General features: G+C 40.2%; 1 protein-coding gene across 5 annotated transcripts in view; it reads left to right on the top strand.

Moving 5' to 3' along the window:
* Nucleotides 1-21,276, top strand: part of ITPR2 (inositol 1,4,5-trisphosphate receptor type 2) — a 537,217-nt gene that overhangs the window by 31,788 nt on the left and 484,153 nt on the right. For all 5 annotated transcript variants that reach the window (XM_024129066.3, XM_028491109.2, XM_028491107.2 and 2 more), the window contains exon 2: nt 8,631-8,701. In XM_024129066.3, the coding sequence (XP_023984834.1) occupies nt 8,631-8,701 (71 nt within the window). The remainder of the gene's footprint in view (nt 1-8,630; nt 8,702-21,276) is intronic.

Here is a 21,276-nt window from a genome sequence, read left to right as displayed (position 1 = left end):
CTCCAGGTCCATCCACCTCACTACAAAGAACTCAGTTTCGTTTCTTTTTATGGCTGAGTAATGTCTGCCCATTTTTGATGGGCTCTTACCCTTTGCTCTTTTTTTTTTTTTTTTTTTTTCTGCGGTACGCGGGCCTCTCACTGTTGTGGCCTCTCCCGTTGCGGAGCACAGGCTCCGGACGCGCAGGCGCAGCGGCCATGGCTCACGGGCCCAGCCGCTCCGCGGCATGTGGGATCCTCCCGGACCGGGGCACGAACCCGCGTGCCCTGCATCGGCAGGCGGACTCTCAACCACTGCGCCACCAGGGAAGCCCCTTTTTGCTCTTTTAGGAAAATTATCTTTAATGTCTTTAAACATTCATAATAGTTATATTTTTAGTTGGTAATTAACAATACGTTTATTGTTGTTTTTGCTGATGCATGCATAGCAGTTTGTTGCATTGTCTTATTAGTAATTTGTAAAATATTTGAACTCATATTTCTTGAATTTAATCTTCAGTATAACTACTATAAATTCTGGAGAAAATATAAAAAACAACTATGTGGAAATGTGAGGAAGCCACCAAAGCCAGGCAGAAACCTGGGGCCAGGGAGGTGTCTATTCTTGGAAGAAGTGAGTTCCCCATTTTACAGCCTTTTTTCCTGAGAAAGTTGGTGCCAACCATGTGACAAAAACTCAGATAGGAATGACAGTCTGGTGGTGGTAGTAGTAGTAGTGGCAAAGATCTGGACTTGAACTTTGCCTAGTGTGTCACTTTTACCAGTGCCCTTGATTTTCTAGCTCTCTGCAGATAATTGAGAACTGGTAGTAGTTAAGGTCACCTTAGCCATCACTAAATAATTGATCTCAACTGGTATAGATGCCCATTCATATCCTGAGAAAGACACTTTACAAATGCTTTGACTTTCACGAGAGCAGTAATGGACCATCTAGAACAAAATGCTGCACATACTGACTTGCAGTAGTATTGGGTTCAAAGAGGTTGAGCAGGAAGGGTAGGAGGATCAAGGAAAGGAAGTTGTTAGATGGAGAAGGAAAATCCTAGAAGAAAAAAATCAGATTGCTTTCTTTGGCTGGATTAGGACTTTAAGCTTTCAAAATATACAGGCAAATCCTTTCTGAAGTCATGGTCAGATAGATATACATGCTTCTCTTTGAAAGGCAATGTGTAACTCTTAGTCTTTCTTCCCCCAAGTTTCACTAGCATCCGTACGCTGAATATAATACAGACGCAAATGCATCGAAAAAATGTGTGGACACCAAGGGGGGAAAGGGGGTTGGTGGTGATGGTAGTGGTGGTGTGATGAATTGGGAGATTGAGATTGATATATATACACTAATATGCATAAAATAGATAGCTAAGGAGAACCTGCTGTATAAATAAATAAATAAATAAATAAAATAAATAAATTGTTTCACAAAATGATGGCTTCTTGCAGTGATTTCTAAAAAAGTTAACGTGAGTGACAGCATTCCGTTTGTATTCCTCATGATACCCATTTTGTTTAAAGGTCTTTGAGTCATTTGGTCTAGACGATAGCATTCATCAAAAAAATTTAAGCGTAAGGATTCATTCTTTATTTCTAGGGGTTTCCATGTAGTAGTACTTGAAAATTTAGTGTTTATTCTGTAATTTTTATGTGGTTTAGATTAATTTTATCTTTCATGGAAGAACAACTGGAAACATTTTAAATACCTAAGAGCAAGCAAAATTTCAGCTTTGGAAGGAACCAATTTTAGAAACATTAGCAGCAACAAACCTGTGCATGGTTGAAAAACTTACACATGGAATTAAATATACTTTTAATATTTAAACTTAAAATATTTGTTCTAATAAAGATATATTATTGAAATAAGAAATCTAAGAAGAGAAGATAATGTTAAACATTATTGGTTTAACTTTTAAAAATCTTACATTTCCAATGGCAAAAGGGAATTTAACTCTACTTGTTATCATAGGCAAAATATGAGTACAGCTATGAGTGAATTTTCTGTGTTGCATCTGTTTTGCATTTACAAGTTAGAACACTTCTTGGCAGAAAGTTTTACAATGAAATTACTTCCCTCTTTGTGTGATTAGAATTGTTTATGGCCTTGTGCAGGGGTGTGTCCACAGGACCTATCAGACCTAAGACCATACCTAAGGTGTGGAACTGGACATTTGTAGAACCTACAATTTCCTGTTAAGTTGCTCTGAATTATGAGACAGATTAATTGGCTTACAAACAAGAATCTACAGGCCTGGAGGTTGGCTCCTTACTTAGGCAGCTTGAGTACTGGTCAGTAAAAAAAGGTCCCTATTACTAAATGGCAAGACCTTAAGATGCTAAAATACTGTGTTCTAAGACTATGGTCACTATGTCCATAGTGACCATAGTGGTGAATGAATGGAACAAAAATCACATACCAGCACTTTGCTTGGAATGGTAAAATAATGAATAAACTTAAAAAAATTGATTCTAAACAGTTAAACTTTCAAACTACAATGTATAAAATATTATAAAGTCAGAATTTGCTGTTGGAAGATGATACCACAAGCCAAACTTGATTATAATACAGGATCAGAGAAATGAAAAAGCGCAGAAACGGAAGGAATTTGTGAGATCACAGCTGCCCCATTTAGAAAATGAGGCACAGAGAGGTTAAGTGGCTAGCATAAACACAGCTGGTTATGGAGTGGCAGACCAAGGATTAGAGAGCTCAATTTTTTTTGGTTTGTTTTCTTCTACTCTAGTACTACTTCTAGATGAAGGTGAAGGAGAGGCTTGACTGATGTGAGGGTTGTGGTGATGGTGGGTGGTAGGGTTGTGTGCGGTGGATGGACAGTTTTGCTAAGAAGTCAGAAGATTGCAGCCAAGGGAGAAATTCATACGGCCAGCAGGGTAAAAATCCCAGAATTAGGGATAAAGTGATTTGTGACAGTCCTGAAAGTGCTGTAAAGGCAATTCCACCCTACTTATGAACCTAGCCACAATATTAGCCCCCTTTCTTACCAATAGTTTTTAATAATACCCACTGTGGATTCCCCACCTTCTCTCTCCCCTCAAATTCATTTTATTTAAATATGCTTCAGTGTCATTGTACCAATATTAGAAATGAATTATATCACTTAATTGTACAAATATCAGATATATGTGGTAGGCATATATCAGGAAGATAACACACTTTTAAAAAGTGTTCAAGGTAGAAGTACCACTTATGGCTTCATGAGGAAAAATATATGACTAGCATACCTATTTCGTGACATTTTCTTTGCAGTTGGTGGAATAACGCGAGACTGGAGACCAAAGAATAATTTGCTTTCTTTTGGAAATCTACTTAAAAATCTGAAAGCCCTGTATTTTTATACAATAATTTATTTACACTCCATGTGTGTTCCTAAAATATATGCTGTTTAGTTTTGCCTACTTATGCTGTCTGTATAAATGGAATTATATAACATTTGGGACTTCCTTTTTTTTTTAGCTCAACTTTACGTCTGTGAGATTTTCAGTGCTGTTGCATGCAGCTGCAGTTTATTCACTTTAAAACATAGTTATCTTTCTTTTTAACAACTTTATTGGATGTTAAAGGACTGTCTGTCCTCTTGTCCCTCAGCTAGAAGCTGTAATGGTTACTAGATTTTCCAATAAACTGGAAATTTGGAATCAAAAGGAATATAATAAATTTCCATTCATTGTAGTGCCTGATTAAATCTAACCTGATTTATTTAAAACATATGCTCATTTTCTAGTTTGCATATAATTTTCATGTATCCATATAAGGATTGATTTACTGCTTTTCTGCCCAACTTACCAATTCTGGCTCTGAAAATTATTTTAAAACTGTGTGTCATCTGCCTTATGTGCCCATATACCCCCATTTATTTGATTGGTTTAGACTGTGATTCTGGAAGGAGTATTATCTAGTAAATGTGCTGTTGTGTACAAAGCATGATAACCATATTTTTTGAGAAGTAAATTTTTTAAATTAAAAAAAAAATTGGAGTATAATTGGAGTATAATTGCTTTACAATGTTGTGTTAGTTTCTGCTGTACAACAAAGTGAATCAGCTATACGTGTACATATATCCCCACCCTCTTGCATCTCCCTCCCACCCTCCCTATCCCACCCCTCTAGGAGGACACAAAGCACTGAGCTGATCTCCCTGTGCTATGCGGCTACTTCCCACTAGCTATCTATTAAAAAATAGTTATCTTTTGTATGAAATTATTCATTTGTCATAATTTATTTATCCATGCTACTATTCCTGATGGATATTTGGGTTTTTCCAGTGTTTGCTATCACTCTTGTACATGTCTCCATATGCACATTTGCAAGATTTCTCTAGGGGGCATATCTGTCCAGTTAAAATTTGATTCACATATATTTTTGATTTATATTTATGTATGAAATCTTCGAAGGAGCTAATGAAATCTCCTTATAGATACCTTGGAAGGTCTAATTGTTGAATGATTTTTTTCTTGTCAATTGCAGTGACAAAATAATTTACAGCTATGACCTTATGAAGAAAAGATAGCTATGAAGGAAAACAGATTTTATGTTAGTTGAGTTTCAGTGACAGATTGAGAATTCTAAGCTATCACTAGAATTGCCTGTTTGGCTTAGTTGCTGATTCAGACAGGGGAAAATAAATGCAGCCCATTAGCTGCATTTAATTTAGCCCATTAAAGTGCACTGATAGATTGGGTTGAAAGGTGCTATATAAGATATTGTTATTTAGAGCAGGCTATCTTGGCCCTTGTCAGGATTTGACATTTTTGATAACTTTCTGAGACACGCCTGGATGGGGAATATTTCCTACCCTTTCTTCCATCTACTATTAGGTAACCATTTGTTAGTTCCAGTTTTTTTTTAATGTTTTTGTGATCTACCAAAAATACCATGATTGATTTACTCACTTATTCAAAAATTGCCTCAGTCATTCACTCAATTAATAATTATTTAGCATCTTCCATGTTTGAGGCCTAATACTTAGATTTGGGCATATTATGGTGAGCAGAACAGAAATGCACTGACTCTCTTGGAACTTAGAATTTTTGGTGCTAGTGAAATATGCTTATATAAGAAATCTTGATGGAGTGTGATAAGTTGTCTTATAGAGGAGAGCCTCGGGTACTCTGGGAGAGCAGGTACTCCTAATCCATTCAAGAAAGTTTGGAGAGCCTTTAAAAAATACAGATTCTTAGACCTTATCCCCAGAAATTTTGGTTTGTTAGATCTGGACCAAAGAAACTTATTATTATTACCTCCTATATATATATGATTCAGCCAATGAGCTGAATTTGGGAAACACTGTTTATCAGTGAGAAAAATGGGCAGTTATCATGAGAGGGTATTTAAATGACTTAGGGATGGAATAGATGGTTTTCAGAGGATTTCTGTTCTTAGGCCAAAGGTTGATCTTTATATTTGTCCCTATTCAATTGTAAATTCTTATTCCTAAATTGTAAAAGTTAACTGCCCCAGTGGTGGATGGGAAAGCCTGGCTTATCAGTAGTACACACGAAAAAAACCTGGAATTGTTTAGCTCTAAGCCCAATGAATGTCAGAGGTGGGATTGACTGCCACAGAAGCTACTGCAGTCTGAGGTTGCATAACTGTTAACTGTAAGCTTAGTGTCAAAAAGAAGGAGGTAACGGTCCCCTGACCCCTGCACTTGTTGGGGGCACATCTGGACTCGTGAATAGCTTCCAGGATCACATTTAAGGGGGATGTTAACACTTGGGTGTATGAAAGGATGTTGAGCTCCTTGGTAAATATCCATATGAGGAAGAACTGGAGAGAAATAGTCTTGTTCATTCCAGAAAAAGAAAACTTAGTCTATGTCGTTCCAGAAGAAAGAACTGAGATCAAAAAGGGAAAGATATTTGGGAAAGCAAGTCTCATTTTTTCATTGATTTATTTAACAAATGTTTATTAAGTGGCTACTATAACTCATTCTAGTGGATGCCAAGGATATAATGGTAAACAAGTTGGATTTAGTTTCTGACTTCATGGAGTTACAATTTATTGGAAGATCAGACAATTAAGCAAGCGGTCATAAGAAAATGTAAGTACTGGGATGGGAAAAAGACCTATACAACAGATTTCTAATATTAGTACTGGCAGAAAGATGGTAAGTGGTGAATACTCTGGCCCTGGAGGTATTCAAGAAGATGCTCTTGTAGATATTGTAGAAGTTGTGCAGTAAAATCCTGTTTGACATTTAGCATCAGTGATCATATATGTCTTTATAACAGATTCACACTCCTTGTTTCTTTTCTCACCCATTAAATCCTAACCTTCCCTTTCTTCCATTCTCTCTAAACTCAGCTCCAGTTCTTTTCTTTTTTTTTTTTTTTTTTTCGGTACGCGGGCCTCTCAGTGTTGTGGCCTCTCCCGTTGCGGAGCGCAGGCTCTGGACGCACAGGCTCAGCGGCCACGGCTCACGGGCCCAGCCGCTCCGCGGCGTGTGGGATCTTCCCGGACTGGGGCACGAACCCGTGTCCCCTGCATCGGCAGGCGGACTCTCAACCACTGCGCCACCAGGGAAGCCCTCAGCTCCAGTTCTTTAAGTCTGCATGATGAGATGACTTTCTTTGTAATTTTCACAGACCTTTGTTTCTAAGGGATAGGACAAATTCTTAGAACTGAAGTCACTCTTAATTACTGTGTTTTTATCTGGGCTATCAGATATTTGAGGATAGTCATAAATGTTTACATAAATGCACTGTGACCTGATTGATGGCTTTAGTTTTTCCCATTCCTCTTGGTGGCTAGCCCATGCAGGTGAGGACTCTTCAGGGCATTCTAGGGGAGCCTGCATTTCTGTGGGATTGGCAGGCACTAAGAATAAGTAAAATACCCATGCCGCTTTTAATATAATTTTTATGCACGCTAAATGAGACTATGTTTTTTTTTATTATTATGTTTTGAATTCTTAACTTGTCCTAACTAATTAGAAAAGCTGACCTTTCCCTCACAGCATTTTTAAAAATTTAAATATTACGTTGTGACATTCTCAGGACGCTGAGCCTTTCACGTTGTGTTACAGCCTGAAGTTGAATATTGTGGAGGTTTGGGTTTGCTTTCTCTTGACCCAATGTGACTTCCTGTTTCTAAGAAAACAATTTTAAAGACTCTTGAAAGGAATTTCTTGCATGCTTGGCAGCTCCTGTAAAACCACATTTTAGTAAACCAGTGTGAATGAAGTATATTAAAAAAAATCAAAGAAAGAACCATATTGCTTGATCAAATTAGCATTTTTGTTTTGTGGAAATTGGATCTCATAGAAAAATCCAGTGATTTAGGAAGTGTCTGCTTTTGTAACCAGATAAACCAAGAACCAAAAGTTTCATCTTGATTTGTGTAATCATCCTAGTTCAAGGGGACAGTTGGTCACGAATCAGGGTTTACTTTGTGCTGGAGTTAATGCATACTAGTGAGTCTGATTAATATGTTTTTTTTTAAAAAAACAAAGTCACAACTGGGGTATCTCTCTTCAAATGAGCTCACAAATTTGGAACTAATTCACATGCATTGTCACAATATTCTGGAGAAAACCCCAGTTACCTCCATCACTTAGTCAATGGAAAAAATGAACATTAGTGAGTCTTTTGCTAGTTAGATATTACTCTGAGCGGGAGATTTACGCCTCCTGGCTCTCGGGTCAGAGATTCAGCCTCTCTCGGAATTGTCCTAGAAATTGGCTTCTCGTGAATATTTTAATAGGGGCATGTTTTTGTAACTAGAAAGGTACTTTATTCATTTGAGTAATGTTTGCTGAGTACTCACTATGTGGTAGGCACCTTTCTAGAGGCAGATAGTATGGTGAGGAATAAGGCAGGGAAAATCCCTGATTTTATTTATCTATTAAGCACTTGTATAAGGGCTTACTCTATGCTAGAAACTGTACTAGATACTTTACAGATATTAAATCATTTAATCCTCCTAACAATGCTGTGGGGTGGGTACTCTTATCCTTGTTTTGCAGGTGTAAAGAAGGAGGCTCAAAGTCACCTGGCTGGGAAGTGACTGAGCCAGGGTTGAACACAGGATGAGCGCTCTTTACCCCCACTGTGTGGTCATTCTGTGAGCCTGATCTCATAAGCTTACACATTCCTTATAAAAACAAAACAAAACAGAACACACACGCACACACACAAGAACATAAAAACTATGGGCAGTCTGACCACTGTTAAAGTTTTGGTGTCTCTGTTCCAGTCCTCATCATATGTGTCTGTGTAGAGGGGTGTGTGTGTGTGTGTGTGTGTGTGTGTGTGTACATGTATACAATATCTTATTGATTGGTTCCCACTCATTTTCACAACATATTATACATGTTTTGCAGGCCAGTGCATTTAAAAAATAGAACTGTAACTAGCTCTACAGTGTTACGTGGTTTGTCTCTCTCATGATTTCTCTAACCAGTTTCCTACCACTTAACAATGTTTCTTAATTTTTTATTTCATAAACCCTGCTTTAATTCGTGTCCTTGTAACCAAATCTTTTTACAAATCCGTGACTCTTCAAACATTTCTGAGTGAAGAATGGTATTAAAACTCTGTAAATATTTATGCGGTATCCACGTGCAGTCGGTGCTTTGTGAATATGACGATGTCAACATGTGAACATGCTTTTACTTCCAGGCTAGTGGATGACAGATGTGTGGTGCACCCAGAGGCGGGGGACCTCGCCAACCCTCCCAAGAAGTTCCGAGGTAAGAAAGAGATGCTTACTTTATATTATGTGATCTAACTGGGGGTACTTTTGTGTCTTAAAATAAGGAATGTTAGAACTTTATTCAGCGTGAAACTTTCAAATAGAAATATGTCCACTGAAAATTCTTTCAAAAATATCCCCATCATTTTTCTTCTTTTACACGTTGAAGGGTTGATACCGAAAGAATAGTTTCAAGTTTTGTTTTGCTGGACAGTGGTCTGTGTGTTGAAAGGAAATCTTGGTAATTAACTGTGAGAGGCCACTTTTCAAACCAGTAAATACAGCCAAATGATATGTATTTATATATTTCCGTGACAGTTGTACTATAAATGTTAGTGTTTCATTATCAGCTCTTTAATTTATCTTTGTAAAATCTCCAGGATGGTGATGCTGATGTGTTAGCTTAGCTTTTAAAATGTCACTTTGGCTGGTATATAATAACTAACAATTGTCTTAGAACTCCCTTGTAGGTATAATTTTAGAGATAGCATCATACTGTCAACTGAGAAATTGTTCATAGTAGGAGACTGATTATGACTGTTACAAGAGAAGGATTAATGGAACTTGCAGAGAATCATAGACAACTAAAACCAGTAATTAAGAGCTTGTGTAAATCAATTTCATAGTTTGTGTATACTTATAATAATAATTTAAAAACAACATTCGTTTTGAACATACTGTGTAAGCATTCCTCCTCACAATGATGAAAAGCAGGTTTAATAAGGGATACAGATCTGGAGAGAGAGTCAAAAGGATTTGCTAGAGCCCCAGACCCAGCTCAGGGTGTGCTCTCCCTGCAGTGGGGAAGGGAGATGCCTAATGTTTGGTACATGTTTCCCATGTTTCCCTTTCTGTGATAGGCACTTTCTACACAGTTCTTATTATAAGAATATGCAAGAATATTGCATTTTCATCTTGCAGAGAGTGTGAGGAGGACAATAAATGTCCTTTGAGTGGAATTGGTCACTTTTTAAAAAAAAATTAATTCATTCATTCATTTTTGGCTGTGTTGGGTCTTCATTGCTGCACATGGGCTTTCTCTAGTTGCAGCAAGCGGGGGCTACTCTTCGTTGCGGTGCGCGGGCTTCTCATTGCGGTGGCCTCTCTTGTTGCAGAGCACGGGCTCTAGGTGCACGGGCTTCAGTAGTTGTGGCGTGCGGGCTCAGTAGTTGTGGCTCACGGGCTCTAGAGCGCAGGCTCAGTAGTTGTGGCGCATGGGCTTAGTTGCTCTGCGGCATGTGGGATCTTCTCGGACCAGGGCTCGAACCCGTGTCCCCTGCATTGGCAGGTGGATTCTTAACCACTGCGCCACCAGGGAAGTCCCGAAATTGGTCACTTTGAATAAGTGATCCAGATGTCTCCCCAGGTGAAGAAATTAGCAGAAAGAAGGCTGTGGGAGATATACCACCCATTAGAAGCACCCATAACAGTGCTCAGTGGGGACACTCCTCCAGCCCTGGGCACGTGAGGTGTTCTCAGCCATACACAGTCCCCACCGAGGATGGACTCACAGTAGAACCACATGAAGGAGAGTCAGCAGTTGTGGCAAACAAGACCCGAAGTGCTCCGGGACACCTTGCCAGACACTGTGCAGTAAGTGTGTGGAAATGATTTCAGAGACAGAAGAGGCTAGAGGAGCCTAATGGAAGAATGGACAATATGAAAAGGAAGATATAGGTTCTAAAGAGATGAACTAGCTATTATATAAAGATGAGGAGACAGTGTTATGGAAAAGAGAGCTGAGGAAATTACCCAGAATGCAGTGCAGAGGTAAGTTTGAACAAGTCATGGAAAGCGTGGAGGAGGGACTGAGAAGATCCAGCAGCGTCTAATCGAATTCTAGAAGGAGAGGCTGGAGCGCATGAGAATGAGGCAACATGTAAAGAGATACGGGCGAGAAGCTTCCTAAATTGTAGAAAACCACTGTTCCTCAGGTGGAAGAGACACATCGAGTTCAGAGTAGGGATGATAAGCAAATCCAGATCCACAGACACTCCTTTGTGAACTGTAGGATGATAAAGATAAAAGAGTTTTAAAAGCGAACTGGGGCAACAAATCTGCATCTGTAACAGAAAAAAGCTTGGGGTTCGGGTTTTAACTGCACTTTTCGCTGGCTGTGTCATCTTAAGTAGGTCACCCAACCACTTAGCGTCTCAGAGGACATCTGTCATTGGCTGGTGAGGCCAGGGCTGCCTAAAAACAAGAATAATAAAAAAAAAAGCCATTAGATGCTTGTGGGTGGGAGACCCAAACTTTCCCTGGGATCATGTGAAACAACTTGGTTCCCAGGGGTGCTTCACGCTTCACGGCCACGAGCTTGGGTAGCCTTATTCCTCTGTCAGTCAGGGGAGGTTAATCTGTCAAAGATAAGCCTTCAGGTTTTGTGGCTGCCTTTTTTCTTTTCGATATTTTACTGTATCTGAGAGAACTCTGCGGTAACAGCTTTGTACCCAGTAGGTAATTATACACAGATACTTGGTGTCATATGGTTCAGCGGGCACTGGTTCAAAGTATGCATCACTCAGGTGCTCCGTCCGCCCCTGGAAGGCTGGCTTTTCCTGTAATCTAATACTTTAGGTCATTGTCCTTGCTAGTTTGCTCTCATTTTCTACCTCTAGTTTAAGATGAAGCCGTTTGTCTCACTCCACTCATCATTGGAGAAGGAGGGTATTTTCCTGTTGGAGATTCACGGTTCCCTTTTATCTTAAAGCTCCGACTCTTCTCTGATTCTTGGAAGCCCATCCTGACGGAGCCCCGGAGGAGGATTCCCTGAGATGGGCTTGTCTCTGCCCTGACCTTCACACTGCTTGGCAGCCATAAGCAAACCCTGTTTTCCCAAATGCTGTATCCTTCCTCATACCTTGTGTTTTTGCAGCTTCACTCTTCTCTTCCTGAGTGTATTTATTTCTCCTGTTCCCTTTGGCTGTAAAAGCCATCACTTTTTCATAGATTTGCCTTCCAAGATCACCACTCGTGCATTTCCAGACTCCTCTGCCAAGTTTCCAGAGTACCTTCCTTTCTTGTTACTTCTCAGGTAATGTGAAGAAACTGTAGTGTATCAGAAACTATAGTTCAGCTGCACCTCAGTTCCTCTTGCCTCAGCCAAATGATGTTCTGAAGTTAATTTGAAAAGATTTTTATTTTTCATACTCACTTTATGACTTGTGCAAGTGAATCATAAAATCTTAGAGCTTCTAGGCAATTAAAAGTAAATCTAGGGCTTCCCTGGTGGCGCGGTGGTTGAGAGTCCGCCTGCCGATGCAGGGGACGCGGGTTCGTACCCCGGTCCCAGAGGATCCCGCATGCCGTGGAACGGCTGGGCCCGTGAGCCATGGCCGCTGGGCCTGCGCGTCCGGAGCCTGTGCTCCACAACGGGAGAGGCCACAACAGTGAGAGGCCCGCGTACCGCAAAAAAAAAAAAAAATCTAGTACAGTTCCCCACTTTTTTGAATGAGGAGCCAGAGTTTGAAAGAGGTTAACATGTCTCCTCAATACACAAAACTGTATGAAAAGTGCTCCTTTGACTGTGTCCTGTGTCACACTGCCTCTCATGAGCAGAGGAAATGAAGTTTTAACAAACAAACAACTTCCCAAGGCTTATTTAAAACCTGGCGGTTGGACAGCTATTTTCAGTAGAAACCACACAATCGGAATAGTATTAACCAAAGCACATTGGCTTTCTCTTAAGTGAGTGCAAAATTCTTTTCATGATCGAATATTCTCTCATTTTTAAAGATCAACTTTAAACTTTGGAATACGTTTTTATTTATTTATAAATATTTATTTATTTTATTTATTTATTGTGGCTGCGCTGGGTCTCAGTTGAGGCATGCGGGCTTCTTAGTTGTGGCATGCATGTGGGATCTAGTTTCCTGACCAGGGATCGAACCTAGGCCCCCTGCCTTGGGAGTGTGCAGTCTTACCCACTGGACCACCAGGGAAGTCCCTGGAATACAGTTAGATGTAAGAGGAGTCGTAAAGGTAGTATAGAGACTTCCCTTCCATCCAGTTTCCCCTATGTTAGCATCTTACATAACCATGGTACATTTGTCAAAACCAAGAAATTACCATTTGTACATTACTATTGACTAAATTCCAGGCTTCCTTCGCATGTCACCAGTTTTCCATTGTCCTTTCCCCATCCTCATCCCATCCGGGATCCCACGTGCCGTTAATCATCATGTCTCCTTAGTCTCCTCTGGCCTGTGACACTTTCACAGTCTTTCCTTGTTTTTTTTTTTTATGACCTTGATACTTTTGAAGGGTACTGGCCAGGTATTTTGTAGAATGTCCCTTGGTTTGGGTCTGGCTGATGTTTTTGTCATGATTAGAGTGGGGCTTAGGTTTTGAGAAGAAATAGCACTGAGGTTAACTGCCCTTCTCCTTGCCTTGTACAGGGGCACATATTATCAACACGATTTATCACTGGTCCTGTTTTTTGATATACAATTTAACCTTCTTCCCGCACACTAAATTATAGCAGTTATTTTTGTTGACTTTATATTCTTTTCATTTTTCTTTTTTTTCTCCCAGTTCTTTTATGCACGTACGTCTCCCCCTGTTCTCTAGAAAACCCTGGCGTAGATTTTTCCAAAAGTTTGTGCGTAGTAATACGTGTGCATTTTCTATTAGGAGGAGAAACTGATCTAAATCAAAACAAGGGAGGTTTGTGTGTCCTTTTATTACCATCAGGGTGATAAAACACAGAAGTAACACAGAACCCAGGGGGCCACTCCCCAGGAGGGCCGAGGGAAGCGGAGACAGCTCCTTTTCTTGGTTGATTAGATAGTTCACAGCCTTGGGCCATTTGGTCTTGAAATTTCCAACTCTGAGACTCTGTGGTCATTTGACACGTGACTGTTTCCTAATCCGCTAACCCTACCAAGTGGCTGCTTCTGGAAAGCAAAAAGTCATTCTGAGGCAATAAGTTAGAATGCTTCAGGAGCTAAAACAGAGACTTTCTCTGCTGTGCGGTGCCACACGAAAGCAGGTAGTGAATATCAGCGACTTGGGAGAACACTGACAAGACCATTTCTTTAACTCAGTTCCTTCTCTGCATATAATTCCGGGAAGTCGTCTTGAAGGCTGACACTCTCACCTTTTGGCTCTACTCATGGAGGTTATACACTTAAAAGCATCTGCGAAAAAGTCATCCAGCTAGGTAGTAGCTTCGACTTTTTATGTAGTTGAACATGTCAGTCTTGTCTAGCACAGTAGTTCTCTGGTATGAGCCAATTATAACTACTTCCTCTACCAGCTTAACAATTGCTTTATTGTATTTCTTCAGATTTGATGTTAGTGTAAATTTTTTGGGATGAAGACTGAAGCTGTTTCAGATTTGAAGTTACTAACATTTATCGAGCCTTTAATACATGCTACCCTGGGCTCAGGGCTTCCTGTGCATTAACGTTTAGTCATCACAATAACCCTATAAAGTAGAAATTGTTGCTATCCCAATTTTGCAGTTGGACAGTTCAGTATAAAGAAAGTATACAACCGTTTTAAGGTCGCTGAGCTTATTAGTGGTAGAGTGGGGAGTCAAAACAAGTTTGTCTGACTCCAGAGCTGTTTGTTTTTAACCACTATACCATACTGTCTATTGAATAATGCCCTCCTGTAAATTCTACCTGTTGGTCCAGTAAAGCCACATAGATTCCATCTAATCCCTCTTCCACACAATGGAGCTTTAAGTATTTATTTAGAATGATTATATTCCTGTAGATCTTTTCTTCTATGGTCTTAATTAAAAAAAATTCTTTCACCTGTTGTCAGCTACAGATTCTTCAGTGATTTCTCTAGTCTTCATCACACTGCTGTGTTTGGTTTCTGGTTTGTCAAATTAATTCTTAGCGGTGTAGAAAGAACTGAACATAGTACATTTGGGTGCAGTCTGATGAGACGCTGCCTCTTTTTTGGATGCCACAACTTGCAGCCCAAGAGTCCCAAGAGTCCTCAGTAGGACTCCCTAACTCATGCGCAGCTGTTAGTCAACCCAAACTCCTGAGGCTTTTTCATTTGCAGCTCTGGACCCTTGTTTCCCTCCTCGTGTGCTGCATAATTGGTATTTTGGAACCAAGTGGAGAATTGGCTACTTTCATCTTTTTAGCATTGGTCATTGTTCTAGCCTGCCAAGCTACCTCTTTCTCTCTCTCTTTTTCGATCTTAACTCTCATCCACGTTATTTATTCAAATGCCCAGCCTCATGACATCTTGAAATTTAAGCGGATAAAAGGGATATATGTGATACTCTCCTTTCATGTGTTCTTCTAGTGTGATTGGATATATCTGAAGAGAAATAGATTAGGACTGTGTTAGTTGGAGCATCTACACATTCGACCCTGGAAGATGCGGATGGGAATGACTTTGGGGAGGTGGTCCTGGGAAGCGTGAGTGAGGGAGTGAAGGAGAGTCAGCCTCCTGGAATGAAAGTCAGTAAAGTGTGAATAAGGCCCGCCACTGTGGCAGCTGGAACTCAGTCCTGCAGGGCCCTTGGAGAAACCAGGAGGAACGTGCTTCAGAATCTCCTACCCAAGGGTGGAAAGGCTGGGGCCAGCTTCCATCCTCTGTGGGTTGAGTTGTCACCCCCTTCCACACAGACATCTGGATTGCTCATGCTTGCAGCTGAGCAAGTTCTTCAAGTGTCAGGGAAGCCCTCATGAGGACAAGAGGAGAGATGCGGGAGCTTGAGCTTGGAACCTGCCCACAGGCTGGGATCCACTGTGGTGTCAGTGAACTTGGGCCTGAGGACGCGGTCACATACTGTGCGTGCTCAGAATTTGCACTCGTTTCTTTAGTTGAAAGACCTGCAATTAGACTGCCAAGTGTTTGAGGGCAAGACTGTGTTCTGTTGAATTACCAAGATCCACAACAGTGTTTTCAATAACACTGGAGCTGACTTAATTTTTGTTGAATTAATAAATAAATGTTTTGCTAGAAAAAATTATAATTCTTAAAGGCAATATAATTTCAGTTCTTTTGTCACATGCTTTCTTTGGAGGTCTTAATACTACCCAGCGTGTAACATAGTTGTTAACTGATTACTTCATTTATGAGAAAGCAATGTATAGACCGGTTATAGTATTACAGTTTTGTATTCTAGGCCTCTAAATTTCAGCTCGTTGGTGTTAAATGTGCATTCTGACATATAAACCTGTAGTGTGAGTAGCAGAAGAGGAAAACTTCTACCTGCGTTAAGTGAAGTTCTTTTAGGTTGTAGCATTTTGTGGTTTGCTGCTACTCAGAGAAGTTTTAGAAAATTGCAGTGGATTTCCAAGCCAGAAATTACAAAATTTATTAACAAATGTCTTTAAAATTCTCCAGTTCAATGTTACTGCTGTGTTGATTCTGTGTATTTGTGGTAAGTCATCATATTAAGAACCTTTCACAGCTTATTATTAAACTCTTAAGTGGCAGTGGAAATTGGGTAATAAGTTTATTCTTTTCAGTGAGGTTTCAGAGAAGGCCCAAAGGATGAAATGAAAACAGATTGCTTTGCTTCTTTGCTTCTTCTATTGAAGGTAGTCAAGATTGTAAAAGGGCTCGTACTTTAAAATACCTTAGTCTCTACTGGAGGGGACTTGCTGTGGTTATGAATGGTCAAATAAGACTACTTTGGAAATCTCATCAACTGCTGTTTAGGGCTGCCCTCATACAATTCATTGAGTATCTAAAATATATATGTGCTGTATGAACTTGGATTGACTTGTGAAGTTTAATGTTCTCCTTGAAGAGTGAAAAGTAATGGGCAGAAAATTAACACTTGTGATGTACGTGGTTTAGTGGTCTTAGAACAACTCCCTTGCTTACTGATCGTGTATCCATGGGCCGATATTCCTGAGCTGGGGGCTCGTGTGTAAAAATCTCCCTTCTAATATTGTGTATGAAGTTAAATATGTGTCTAAATTTTTTGCAAGTACTGAATAAATGCATTTTGTCTTTGAACACTTTAACTTAGTAACCAAGATGGCTCTTTCTAAGAATAGAAAGTCCTAAATATTGGAATTCTTAACTTTGAGTGCTTTTGATGGCCTTTATCCATGTTACCTTACTTAATTCTTAATAGCCCCATTTTACAAATTTGGAAACCACGCTGTAGAGAAGTAAAGTAACATGCTCAAGGTCACACAGCTGGTAGGTGGTGAGGCAGGCTTATGTGAAGCTGGTGTTTTCACACTGTAAGATCTTGATAAATTTAGTAGAGATTTATTCGTTATCCACTCTGTGCAGTGCAGTGTGTGAACTAGTTACTAAGGTTCAAATGAATCAGCAACGAATGCTGCTCTCAAGGAATTTATAATCTACTGAGGGAGATAAGATGTGTTTATAAATAATTGCAACCCAAGGTAGACAATGATAAGGGCTAAATAAAAAGTTGTGGTAAAGGTATGGTGGGAGGATGGAGATTTTAATTTCCTGTTTTGAGAGATGAGAAAAGCTTCTTAATTAAGATAGCAATTGACCTGTAACTTGAAAGATTTGTGCCTGCAGGGAAGGGACATCTAGGCCTTTCAGGCCTAGTATTCACCTTTTCATGAAAGTAGCTCCTAGGGTAATGATTGGTATGCAGAGTTAAATTGCATTTCCCTTTTAAACAGTAACAGAATGTTTGGTATTTTTTCAAGTACAGTACTGAGATGAAAGTGCCAAGCCATTACCCCAATAAATTTGGTCTTCTGCAGGAGATAGGCAAGTAAAGCAATGATAACTAAATGTGACCAGGGCTACTCTAATACCACTGAGGCTAATCACTGACATTTATTTAGTCCTTACTATATGTCAGGTGATGTCTGCAATGCTTTACATTCTATTAATCCATTTAATCCTTATGCAACCCTAAGTGGTATGTATTTTTATTAAGATATTATTATTAGCGGCATGTACTAGATAAGGTGCTGTAACAGAAAGAAAACAACAACCACAAAAACCAATGGCTTATATGAGATAGAAGTTTATTTCTCTTTCACTTAATAGTTCCTAGATGAGTAATCCAGAACCATCTTGCCACACTGCTGTCTTCAACATGTGGTTTCCAAAGTTGCTTCAATAGTTACTACTTCTCAGTCAGTAGAAAGGGAGCAAGAGGAATCCAGAGCAAGTAGCTTCTGCTTTAAGGAGGACTTCTGGAATTGCATGTATTACCCCTACCCATATGTCACAGTCCCATAGTATATTGGGTTGAATGGCTGTCTGCCGAAAGATAAGTCCATGTCCTAACACCTAGACACCGTGAATGTTACTTTCATAGGAAAAAGAGACTTTGCAAATGTAATTAAGTTAAGGATCTTGAAATGAGATCACCCTTGATTACCCAGGTGGGCCCCAAATCCAAGGACAAATGACTTTATAAGAGACAAAAGAGGGGGAGACACACACATGGAGGAGAGACCTTGTGAAGACAGAGACAGAGAATGGAGTTATGTGGCCACAAGTCAAGGAACACCAGGAGCCACCAGAAGCTGGAAGAGGCAAGAGAGGATTCTCTCCTAGAGCCTTCAGAGGGAACACGGCCCTGCCGACACCTTGACTTTGGACTTCGGTCTTTGCGAACTACAGGAGAATAAATGTCTGTTATTTTAAGCTGCCAAGTTTGGTGATTTGTTACGGCAGCCACGGGAAACTCATACACATGGTTACATCTGCTGCAAGGAGGCAGAGGAGTGTGATGGTTAGCGGGCTGGCCATGTGCCTACCTAGAATTCAGGAGTTCTGTCACCTAAAGGAAGAAGAGAATGGATACTGGAGGGTGGAGGGAAGGGTAACATCCTCTGCCACATCCCATTCTATTGAGGAAATTGAGGTACAATACAATGAAGTTAAATAACTTGACCAAGGTCATATAACTAGTAAGAAGCAAAGGACTGATTGAAATCCAGACACTTAACCGCTAGTTATACTGTCTTAAGTCCCAAAGGGCTGTGGAAGTAAGAGAAGAGGATTATAATTGCCTTGGGAGTTTAGAGGAAGCATGGAGGTAAGCTGGAGCTATGGAAGAATGGGCAGTTGTTAATCCGGTGGAAAGGAGAGGGTTGGGGAGAAATAGCACAGGGGTGTGGAGTAGCATGACCCATTTGTGGCTGTGGCTTTTAGGAATGTTAAAAGCTGAGGAGAATGTGGAAGAGTGGCAGAGATGAGCTTGGAGGAGAGTCCAGATGCCCTATGGTCTTGTATGCTGAGGCAGTTAATTTTTATGTCAAAGATCGTGGAGCACAATTAAAGACTTTTAAGCTGGGCTATGACATGATCAGAATTGACATTTTGAAAGACTATTTTCTTATACGGAGAGATGGAAAATATAGGATGGGATGTCAACTAAGAGACTGTTAAAAAAAGTTCAGAATATGATAAGGGACTAAGTAGCTAGAATATTTAACTATATTAGGAATTGATGACTCCTTGTATGTGGGAGTGTGGTGGAAGGTAGGGGTGAGGGAGAGGATGCATCCTAGAATTCCCCCAGGTGTCAGATTTGGGCAATGTGGTAGGTATTAGTAGCACTTATTGAGATATGGAATACAAAACAAACTACTTGATAGGGGAGGATAATTATATTAGTTCTGTATTATTATGTAACAAAATCCCCCAAACTGAGTGGCTTTCTGAGCATTCATTTACTTAACTCATGAATGGGTTTGCTTGTGGATTCTTTTCTTCTGAGCTGACTTGGCTGATCTCTGATGAACTTGCTCATGTATCTGGGGTCAGTTGGCAGCTGGATGGTCTGGGTTGGCTTCATTCACGTATCTGCCTGTGGATAGGTTGTTGATTGGGGTGGCCGGGCCATGTGTCTCTCACTATTTGGCAGGCTAACTCACATTCTTCCCTAGGGAGAGCGTGAGAACGGCAAGAAAGGGCAACCCCCCAATGCTCAAGTGCTATTCAAACCTCTGTGTCACATTTGCTAATGTTATATGGCTAAGTTCAGAGGCAAAAAGTGGAGAAATTGACTTTGTCTTTTGATGGGAGTACCTGCAAAGTCACCTGCAAAGGGACATACATACAGGGATGAGAAGAATTTATGGCTGTTTGCAGTTTACCACAGTAATGAACTTGGTTCTGACATCCTTTCTGCCAGAGTAGAAGATCTAAGAGATTTCTGGATATGTTAATCTGGAGGCTCAGGAGAGAAATCCAGATGGAAAATACAGATTTGAAATTTAATAGCATGTAGATAGAATTTAAAGCTGTGAGAGTGAGAAGAAAAGAGTACCCTAGATGGAATCCCTGGGAATACCAACATTTAAGGTGCCTCCCTAAAAACAACAATATCAAGAGCCACAATGAAGTACCTCTACAAAAATGGCTGAAATAAAAATGCTGACAATAGCAAGCGTTGACAAGGATGCAGAACAACTAGGACTCTCATATATTGCTGGTGGTGTACCAAATGCTACAGCCATTTTGGAAAAGAGTTTGGCAGTTTCTTATAAAGTTAAACATACACATACCATATGAGCCCTAAATCTCACTCTTAAATATTTACCAAAAGCAATGAAAACCTAAGTTCACACAAAGATCTGTTCCTCAATGTTTACAGCAAAAACTGGAAACAGTTAAAAAATATCTTTCAGTGGTGAATGGATAAACAATACATGCAGTGGAATACCACTCTGCAGTAAAAAGGAATGAACCATGGGTACACCCAACAACACCGATGAATCTCAAAAACGTGATACTAGGGCTTCCCTGGTGGCGCAGTGGTTGCGCGTCCGCCTGCCGATGCAGGGGAGCCGGGTTCGCGCCCCGGTCCGGGAGGATCCCACCTGCCGCGGAGCGGCTGGGCCCGTGAGCCATGGCCGCTGAGCCTGCGCGTCCGGAGCCTGTGCTCCGCAACGGGAGGGGCCGCAGCGGGGGGAGGCCCGCATACCACAAAAAAAAAAACCAAAAACGTGATACTAGGTGAAAGAAGCCAGTCTCAAAGGGCTGCATAACGTATGACTCCATTTATATAGCATTCTGGAAAAGGCTGAGGCAGGAGGGGTGAATTTAGCTAACTCAAGGTAGAATAGTCCAGAGAGGAAAAATAGCCCTGAGGTGGTTAGAAGTTCACTTGACCCAAAAATAATCTCTTGACTTCACTGAAAAATAATGAAGTCTCCCCACTCTACACTTCTGTGACTTTTTTTAACTTCTCAGTCTAGCTGTGTGGGAAGATGGAGAAAGACTTTATCCATTCAGGACTCTTTGCCTCTCTGGGCCCTCATACATGGGAGGGTCCTTGGTGAGGTCTTAAGATATTTACATGATACAGTAATAATTTTGGGGAAAAGAATGATCCTTATGAAAGTACAACAAAGCACATTTTAATCACTTTTACAAGATGTTCATTCTTCTAAATATATGGATGGTTAGAGTATTTCTACCTATCTACCTATCCATTTTTATCTTTGTATTCCCTAGGAAAGTAATCCCAGTTATATTATTCCAGTGGAATTTCCTATGAGAAATGCATTGCTTTTGTAATATAGTTTTCAGAAACACATTGTGGTAAGAAGCACAGACTGTCTGTAAACTAAAACTATGGCTCACTCAAAAACTCTTCAATGTATTATAAAGTAGCTATTTTTCTTTTTTTTA

This window comes from Physeter macrocephalus, chromosome 6 (assembly GCF_002837175.3).
Source record: "Physeter macrocephalus isolate SW-GA chromosome 6, ASM283717v5, whole genome shotgun sequence".
In the NCBI taxonomy this organism is placed as follows: Eukaryota; Metazoa; Chordata; class Mammalia; order Artiodactyla; family Physeteridae; genus Physeter; species Physeter macrocephalus.
Note: the sequence above shows the minus strand (reverse complement) of the source record. Positions and strands in the feature narration are given on the sequence as shown.